The sequence below is a fragment of the Pseudoliparis swirei genome, chromosome 23 (genome assembly GCF_029220125.1).
Source record: "Pseudoliparis swirei isolate HS2019 ecotype Mariana Trench chromosome 23, NWPU_hadal_v1, whole genome shotgun sequence".
In the NCBI taxonomy this organism is placed as follows: Eukaryota; Metazoa; Chordata; class Actinopteri; order Perciformes; family Liparidae; genus Pseudoliparis; species Pseudoliparis swirei.
In genome coordinates, this window is record NC_079410.1 from 20,592,548 (window position 1) to 20,602,503 (window position 9,956).

At 41.6% G+C, this 9,956-nt stretch overlaps 1 protein-coding gene across 4 annotated transcripts; it reads left to right on the forward strand.

Moving 5' to 3' along the window:
* The first annotated feature begins 2,966 nt into the window (after positions 1-2,966).
* LOC130188852 (beta-1,4 N-acetylgalactosaminyltransferase 2-like) lies at positions 2,967-9,313 on the forward strand. 4 transcript variants are annotated; one of them, XM_056407386.1, is made up of 9 exons: positions 2,967-3,034; positions 3,701-3,834; positions 5,256-5,399; positions 5,635-5,741; positions 6,088-6,125; positions 6,967-7,030; positions 8,459-8,572; positions 8,792-8,878; positions 9,225-9,313. In XM_056407386.1, the coding sequence occupies exons 1-9, from the start codon at positions 3,032-3,034 to the stop codon at positions 9,275-9,277; spliced, it is 744 nt and encodes a 247-aa protein (XP_056263361.1). In that variant the 5' UTR covers positions 2,967-3,031; the 3' UTR covers positions 9,278-9,313. The 4 variants fall into 4 exon arrangements, with proteins under 4 accessions (XP_056263361.1, XP_056263360.1, XP_056263359.1 ...); XM_056407385.1 differs by having other exon boundaries at positions 8,792-9,313; XM_056407384.1 differs by having other exon boundaries at positions 8,459-9,313.
* The last annotated feature ends 643 nt before the right edge of the window (positions 9,314-9,956 follow it).

Below are 9,956 nucleotides of genomic sequence, written 5' to 3' on the forward strand. Positions count from 1 at the left end.
AGGAGTGGTTATAGGCTAAGGTTGTAACTGCAAAATAATACGTTTTAAGAAATATGGGAAATAGATTATTGTACACATGAGATTATTCTCCCTACCTTTTCTTCTCTCCCTCGTTTCTTTGTCATTCGTGAATAGTCATCCTTGTTATAAACATGCCTCAGCTGATCCTACATCAACAAGCCAGTTCAATATGAACTGTTGTTCTGTGCTCGTCTTAACGTCTTGATGTCTGTAACACCGTCTGATTGTTCGTTGTCGTCTTATGTTATACCGCACCAATCCCAAAAAAGTTAGAAAAAGAAGTAACTGTTGCAGCCTGACAATTGTATTTTATCTCTCTAGTTGCGAAGTAGCTTAAAACCTTGAATGCAAATCATCTTCTTCTGTACAAAGCAAAGGGGTGTCTGATCCCCCGTATTGGTTTGAAGTAAGTTATGACTAGGGGGGGGGGGGGGGGTGGGCAGGGTGAAGACCTTTTGAAGTTTGATTGCCACATTGACCAAATTCGTTGTTCTTATCACAACCTGACATCATGTCTTCCTTTGTAATCCCCACTGGTCCTTCTGGGGATAAATGACTAAGTGAATTATCACTCTTCCATTAATTATTTAATTAAACTTGGACTAAAGAAAAGTGAACTAATGATTTTGAGTAATGATTACTAATGTGGACTTAGATATCTCTACTGCAGGACTTACATTTTTAAGTTAACCCAACTTTAACCTAGCAAATGGACCTGTACTAATATAGTGCATTTCTAGTCTTCCGACCAATCGCGCTTGTAGTTAAAAGCGCTTTAACTACATGACATGATTCACCCATTCATACACTGATGGGAGGAGCTAAGGTTCACCTGCACATCAGGACTAACTAATTTGAATACCAGATTCCCTACTAGTTTCCAACTGTGTAACAAGGGATGAGACATCTGTGCACGTGTCCTAGGCCTGCACAGACAAGCAGCCTCTTTGTTGAGGTTAAGTGTCTTGCCCAAGGACACATTGACGTGGGCTAGCGGAGTCGGGAATCGAATCCGCGATCATCTGATTTAAAGGACCACCCTGCTCACCACTGACACCCCTATAAGCTACATCTTCAGACAGCTAGTCAGTTTTTAAAAAATGGCTTCATCAGCAAAAAAATAATTAAATTGTTACAGTTAAATCATAATAATCAATAGATTGGTACTCAATCAAATGCAACACTTGCGCATGAGCATGCTCAAAATTAAAAATGTAATTATAATCTGCATATGTTCTTTGTCCAACTATGAGATACTAATTTGAAATTATGAGATAGTAAATCATGTAATTCATTCATAGGCTAATTATGATTTACAGGATCTTAATTTTTCCATCAAAATGATAATAATGGGCTTCAATACCTTTTATATACCAAGTCAAATACAACATTCTTTTTTACATTGTATGAAATCCAGTGATAATAAAACTTGAAGTTTGGATAAAGTACACAATAATCCAGTAAAAATGTGTATTTGATATTACACGAGCACGAAACCAACAGCAACAAATAAAGACGGCAACAGTTGCCAAACCAGTCTGGCTGGAAGGGTGTGAGGAGATCAGACGAGGGAAGGAATCGAGGATGTACATTATAGACTGGCGATTTATTCAAGGCGGAGTCCGGTGGGTGGTCGGTTCCCCGCGGCTCCGTGGGGTGTCCGACAAGGCGCGCCGTTTCCCCTTCTTCTCTCTTTTCTCAACGCACGACCGGAGTTATACATTGGTGCCGTAGTTGAATGGAAGCAGATGCACAGCCATTGGTTTTGACCAGGGGTCCCCAAACTTTTTCCTAAGAGGGCCACATAACGTTTGCCTTGTCTGCTGGAGGGCCAGCGGGGGGGGGGGGGGTGCTAGTGAGAATGTGCTCATCTGTGTGCGGTATTGTGTGGTTGTTGCGTTGCGAACAAGCATCGCTAAACATGTTTCAAAGTGTAAATATCCGCTCAAGGTAACCAGTTGTTCCAGATCCCTTCGATCAAACTGTTCCCATGAAAACATAAGAAATGTCACTTAATGGATCAATATATAAATTACTTGACTTCAAACTAATATCTGGTGGCGCAGTGCACAGACTGCATGTCTTTGAGTGCAGACTCCTTTTGCGTGACAGAGATCGAAACCAGGTCGGGCGATATTTTTATTTTTCTAAAATGTATTTCTTCATCCGTGGCTGTGATGCACTGCTCACTTATACAATCGTAATCGCCGAAATGGATATGAACGGTGGCTTGAAGATCTCCAGCAATATGTTTGTGAATGTGTGACTAATCTGGTGAGCGAGACAGAGCCCCGCTGCAGATGTTAAGAGAACACAACGCACGCACGCATAGGGAAACCAGTAGGTTTGAAAACCAGTAGGGGTGTAACACCGGCATATGTGTTTCATGGCAGAGGAGATCTGCCGCCGTAGGTGGAAAAGTCAGAGACACGTATCAAAGAGAGAAGAAGAGAGAGAGCAGCGAGAAGCGCAGTGGGAGTGCAGCTCAGTCCACTAAAAAGTGGAAGTACTCTGCGGTCGCGACGCGTCTGGTCTGAACACACTTTTTTTTCGACGCGTCCGGTGTGAACACACCATGACATTCAAGCTAACCTAATTTCCCAAACGCTGTGGACATCTGAACGCTGATTGGCCGAGACGCGACACGTCCCATCAAAGATGTTCTATTGCGAAGAGCACCACTCCACATTTTCTCCGCGTCTCACTGTAATCTCAACGGCAGCGGGCCAGGTGAAAAAAATAATAAATCGGAACGCGTCTCTGGTATTGTTCAGGGGGCCGGTCCAAATGGGGAGGCGGGCCGGATCCGGCCCGCGGGCCGTAGTTTGGGGACCACTGGTTTTGACTAACACGAAAGCAAAGCCAGCCGGGACAAGGGGCGTTCCTGGTGTGCATGGAGACTATTTATCTGCGTGCTCTCGGGCTTCCGCGCGAGAAGTCTTTTTTCCGAGGATGCTGCACTCCTTTTTTTGTTGTTGCTTATTCTGTCGGCTATTTTTTTTCAACTACAATGGTAATTAAAACATATATATTATTTAAATATATGGTAGACGTAAAAGCAGCGGGCTTTGATTGTAAGTTAACTACCTAACTAATTAACTAACTAACTAACTAGCTAGTACAGCCTATTGTTTTGTTTTTCTTCAATTTTCTCTCTCTATATATATTTCACCAGTGTGTCTTTTAACAATAATTGCCTTGTCTAACCCTGACTTTACTGGCATCATACATTCTTCATTGACTGAAATGTAATCAAATTTAACCATAAACACAATTGCATATTTTGTCATGAATTCAGGGTTGAAATGGGCAGCTGATTTTAATTTCCTTTAATCCCATTTTCCATTTATTTTATAAAGTAAGAACACGTCAAACAAAAGCCGTATCAATACAATTACATGTTAAGAGTGTTTTTTTCTTCTTCTAATTAGTTTGGCGGACTTTAATCTCAGTTAAAGGGCCCCTTGTTTGTTTCTAATTCCTTCACAGCTATAGCAACCAGAACTGCCAGTGTTTGTTTAGGCCTAAAATATACTTCATGGTCCAGTTTTTGAAAAGATCTGGTGGTATTTTCAGGATGGCTTTCTTCAACACCTTACATTATGAGCCAAAACATAAACCTATTCATGAATTGATCACATGCTCCTTTGGCTATATGGCCTCATTCTTGTCTCCCTAGATGTCTGTGCTTTCCAGAGCACCGCTTCAGAAGGTTGCTGTGTCTGTGATGGTCCTGCTGACATGCTATTTCATGATATCCTGTCACTGTCCTGAAAAGTTGACGAAAGAGGTTCCCACTCAAGAAAAACCGAGGTAAAAGGCACTCTGTCTCTGTGTGTGTTTGCGTCCGTGTTTGTATCCGTGTGTTTGTTCCGTTTTGAATGCATGACACACCCTGGAAAGTGGTATAACAAGCTTAGTCATTACACAGGTTTAATCAGTGGTCCCCAAACTACGGCCCGCGGGCCGGATCCGGCCCGCCTCCCCATTTGGACCGGCCCCCTGAACAATACCAGAGACGCGTTCCGATTTTTTTTTTTTTTCACCTGGCCCGCTGCCGTTGAGATTACAGTGAGACGCGGAGAAAATGTGGAGTGGTGCTCTTCGCAATAGAACATCTTTGATGGGACGTGTCGCGTCTCGGCCAATCAGCGTTCAGATGTCCACAGCGTTTGGGAAATTAGGTTAGCTTGAATGTCATGGTGTGTTCACAACGGACGCGTCGAAAAAAAGTGTTCAGACCAGACGCGTCGCGACCGCAGAGTACTTCCACTTTTAGTGGACTGAGCTGCACTCACTGCGCTTCTCGCTGCTCTCTCTCTTCTTCTCTCTTTGATACGTGTCTCTGACTTTTCCACCTACGGCGGCAGATCTCCTCTGCCATGAAACACATATGCGGTGTTACACCCTACTGGTTTTCAAACCTACTGGTTTCCTGCGTGCGTGCGTTGTGTTCTCTTAACATCTGCAGCGGGGCTCTGTCTCGCTCACCAGATTAGTCACACATTCACAAACATATTGCTGGAGATCTTCAAGCCACCGTTCATATCCATTTCGGCGATTACGATTGTATAAGTGAGCAGTGCATCACAGCCACGGATGAAGAAATACATTTTAGAAAAATAAAAATATCGCCCGACCTGGTTTCGATCTCTTTCACGCAAAAGGAGTCTGCACTCAAAGACATGCAGTCTGTGCGCTGCGCCATCAGATATTAGTTTGAAGTCAAGTAATTTATATATTGATCCATTAAGTGACATTTCTTATGTTTTCATGGGAACAGTTTGGTCGAAGGGATCTGGAACAACTGGTTACCGTGAGCGGATATTTACACTTTGAAAACATGTTTAGCGATGCTTGTTCGCAACGCAACAACCACACAATACCGCACACAGGTGAGCACATTCTCACTAGCACACCGCTGGCCCTCCAGCAGACAAGGCAAACGTTATGTGGCCCTCTTAGGAAAAAGTTTGGGGACCCCTGGGTTTAATGATTCAGCAGTTCCATACATTTCCTGACATTTACTTTAAACGTAAAAACAAAAAACTGGAACCATAAAGCTTGTGTTTCAGGGACTTAAAAAAAAAGGAAACTGGTTCATTACCTTGAATTTGTGGAGCGTTAAAACATCCTCTCATTTGTTAAATACAAACACATATAAGTGATAATATGATAGGAAGACAATATAATTATGGTGCTTCACGGCTTCCATATTACTGTCACCCGTCCAGGTTGAAACCCCAGAGTCCTCTTCCCAAGTCTGATCCATGCAACTGTCCTCCGGGCTCATCGGTCCTCAAGAATGAAGTCCCGAAGGATGAGTATGAGGAGCTGGTGCGACGCAGAGCCAAGGAGCTCCAACAATTCAAGATCAGGTATGGATGGATGCAGTTATCTAAATCTTCAGCGGCACTTAGAAATAAACATACATTTTGGGTGTACCATCTTAGGGTGATGCAATGGCAATTAAAGATAATAACACCGGCACTATCTTGGTGAATTGTAGGGCAGTGTGTAGGATGTAGGGGGCTTATTGGCAGAAATCAAATCTAAAATGTATATATATATATTGTTGATTCATGTCGTCCCCCCCCCCAATCTTCCCAACAGGACCACGTCTGTATTGTCCACACCGTTGATTGCTTTGCCCAACTCTCCCCTGCAGTACCCTATCCAGGGTGTCCATGCACAGCCTCTGATTTCCACTCCTGTACCAGGTATGCTACAACCTGTTCAACTGGTTTCAGCCCTGAGCCGAGTAAAGTCTGGTTTAACGTGACTGGAATATCTGGTAAAACACAAAGAAAAGCTCATACTCCATATGGTAGCCAAAAACAAAACCACAGCCAATGAGACATAGAAATAGTTGTATTCCTTACATTCTCTCAGAAGAGAGTTACCATAATATATAGAGAGGAAGCTGGATGGGTTAGTTCATGGTTTATTTTTATTTGAGAATGTATCAAGCATGTATCAAGCAATGTCAGAAATGAATGTGTGTACTCCCACAAACGATCATGCCAAAAAATGTAGTGTGAAAGTACGAGGCCATTTTTATTTCAGGTTTAGCACTGCATGCAGGACAAAGAAGCAGCTACAAGGTTTGTGTGATCCCATAGATGTAAAACATTGTCTGGTCATTCGGAACGCCTTTACACACTGGGGTGGTATTTTTTGGTGCAATTCATCCTCAATTTTACAAAACAGCAACACAGAGCCTCCACGGATGGCAAACGTTAGTCACAACCCCAATGTGTAACGGCCTTCTTGCAGATTGGTGCTGGAATGGCAGCGTTTGGCGGGGCTGATACAAGATTGCTGCTGGACATTTGAATATTTATTCAAATTCACGGCTTAAATAAACTCCATGAAAACACTTCACATGTAGAGCACTGTGATGGTTCTACATTTGGTTAAAGATACAGCATTATTATGATGGCAAACATTTTTTTCACATTTTTTCACACAAACTGATATTAAATACATTTCCATGACATCATTTAAAATCATTGTACAACAGCCATCTTGTTGTAAAAAGGGACAGGAAGCTCGCTGCAACTGTGGGATTACAGGTGCTGAAATTGCTGCAACAGATGCTCATTGATTTCATTTTGAAAGCCAATATTTATTTAGTTTGGACTTATGCCAAAAAAGTATTTATTTCTATAATTGCATTATTGTTATAATGTGGGGACAGACCAACATATGAAGGTGAGGGGTAACATGAACATCACCACTCAATCAGCATTGGCTTTCAAATTTTTATAATCAATGCTACTGGACTTCAAGGTGACTTCCAACTTTCCAACTGTTACAGAAAGTGTTGCTCCTGGGCAACAGCAAGGCCTGTCCTCACTTTCTCTTTTATCTTGGGGAATTCATTAATTGGAAAGAAATTTGAATTAACAAATACATCACAAAACACTTGGCCACTGTCTCCAGGTCTCCTTGGAAGTGTCCAAAGGGGTCCTGACCACAGAGATTGCTGATGGAGGGATGGTGCAAGGTGAGAGTCGGACATCTGAACTAACATCACACTGGCCTTTGTTGTAGTGCTTGAATACTTGTGACTGAGCCTGATTTGATGAACAAAACAAGTAAGCAACAGCACTTGTTTCTGGCCATATCTGCCATATTTTCTATGTTTGCCTGTTTTTTTCAGGACCTCATTTCCATACTAGGAAAATGAAGTAAGCATTTGCTTCGTCCATCCCAGTTAATATTATGCTTGCATTCATAGAAACACGCTAGGTTAGTGCCATTTTCCATATTGTAATTGTAATTGTAATTTAGACTCAGATTTAGATACTATATTATTTAGATTTTGTTAATTATAGTGATTGCATAATTGTATGTTATAGTTTGCATTGTTTAGAATAATCAGAGGTGAGTTGTGACGTATTGAGCTCGCGCATTGATGTATCAACGGGGGACTTGTTTCACGGTTGCACCAGAATTCAGTAAAAGGAACGGAGCGAACTCACTGTTTTCTACCGTTGTTGAAACACATTACACGCGTAGACTCGTTCATTCCGTCTAAGAGTGGTTAAACAAATGGAGATGTCAAGAAACATATACTGATGACACTAAGGGAGTTTTAGCCGTTACACGCTATATCACCATATTTTATATGTGGTGATGCATATATACATTTTTGTATCATCTCTAATTCACATTTGCATTATTCCTCAACTCTTTTACTGTTTTTATTCGGTCCCATTAAAGTTACGTACGCACCAAAAGGCGTGAGTTTACTCGCTTGACCATTCGCCGTGTTCACGCTATAAGCATCGCGACGCTCCGTGAGGGGCAGGGCTTATCTCCTTGGCTTGCCTCCGTAAAAACCTTCATTTCCTATCATCCACCACGGAAGAACTAACCACTAGTTCTGCTTTATACTTGTTGAGGACATCCCACACACGTCTGAACATCTAACGCCCTTGTGTTTGGGTTCATACCATTAATATCATGTGTATATATATATATATTAATACATGACATCACTCTTAGGCTCACACAGCTCTTTCAATTCAATTCAATTTATTTGTATGACCCATTTTCACGAATTCAAAATGTGTCTAGTGCTTTACAATCTATCGCAGCAATTAATGGGATTCGGTCACGCGAAAAGATCGCGTCGCTTTTGGTGTCAGTCACCCGTTGACCTTTTGAACTGCACCAACCTGTATGATTGTGCTGCACCAAATACAGTTTAACTTACTCATTGTTGATCATGATAACTGATCCTTGGAGAAATCATCACACTGGCTTTAATCAGGAATTGCATTTTTATACGGAGATTTGGGAAAAACGCATTCAGCCATACACCGATTTAAACAGATTTTGATTAATATGGTTGTCATCCACATTGCAAAGTAAGACCGTTTTTTCAAATAACATGAAATGTACTCTTTTTTTAAATTTATGTTGTCAGGTGATGGGAAGACCAAGCTTATTATGGAGTCTAGCAGCCTGGTGATCCTGAACTACCTGCTGGCTAAAGTGGTTTACACCAGCACGATCTACCACATACATACTGGAGACCTCGGTATGAAGACATTGGAAGCAAGAAATCAAAATTTATCTTTACAGAAATTAACTGCTCAAAATTGCAATCAGTTGTCGATGTTTTGTGCAGCTATATGTATCTGCATACATTTATTTTTCTGTGTGTTTAATGTTCATCTGGAGAAATTAAAATCAGTCAGTGGAAAATGTTGGTGCAGTTTGATTGAGAGTGTACTTTAAAAGTTGTTTCTGTACTTAGTATCCTTCCAGTTTGAGGAGCATGAGGCCGTGTTTCCCATCACTATCAAACAGCCTCTCCTTCCAGTCTTGTACAACATGGGAAAAAGTAGGTGTGCGCTCCTCCTGCCTGTCTCAGGGGTTAAACATCAAGTAAACGCTCGGTGGATGAACATTTGTATTTTTCTATGTTTGTGACTACAAAAAAGGACAATGACTGGTTTTAGCTTTTGTTGTGCTAGTCTCATGCGATAAAAATACACTAAAAGAACACTGTAATAGGGCGCCTAGCAAGTTTATGTTCACGCATGTGCAATCAGCTGGAGCAGCAATGAAATGATAACTTCCTATCTGTTCAGGTCGGAGCGCCTGAACCCCGAGCAGGGACAGTTAGACTTGTGTTTTCACCTGTCTTTTCTTTTTGGAACTCTTTGCTTACTTCTCTTCTTGGTCAGATGTGAGCTCTCACGTCACCGTCATCACCAAGACGTTCCTGCGCTACCCATGACTCAAGGTGTTGCTGAGTAGCATCCGGCGTTTCTATAGCGACATAGAAGTCATCTTTCAACAACATATGAGACCTCCGGGAAAAAGGGGTTTATTTTTCCGTTTGCCCAAAAGACGGTTTCTTTTTTTCCACCTTATTTCTCCCCAAATTTATTTTTGTGGACCTCAAAAAAACTCTTTTGGGGTTGATAGTCCCAAAATTCACTTGGTTTTTTTTCCCGGAAGTTTTTTCCCCTTTAAAACCTTCCCTTCCACGAAAAAGGGAAAAATGTTGGGCCCCTTTGCCGTTTAAAAATTAAAATTTTTTTAAAATGGGGAAAAGGGCCCGGGTTTGAAAACCGCGGGTAAAGGTTTTTTTACCGCGTTCCCCAAAAGCCCCAAATGGGGCCCCCGAAAAATTTATTTTACCAGAAAACGCCTTGTATTTTCTGTTGGTGCGCAAAAAATTTTATTTTTTTGTTTTTTTAAGCCCTTTTTGGCAGATGGAGGGTTTCCGGTTTACAAAAGGCTGTAAGACCCGGGGTTTGAGGCAGGGGCGGCCCATAAAAAAAGGGCCTTGGAACAGGAAAAAGGGGGCCCCCCGGGGAAAACAGTAAAGCCAGAATACAAAGGGACCAAAAAAAATAAAAATTTTTTGTACCCTCTAAAAAAATTTTAAAAATTTGTAACCCTTTACATTG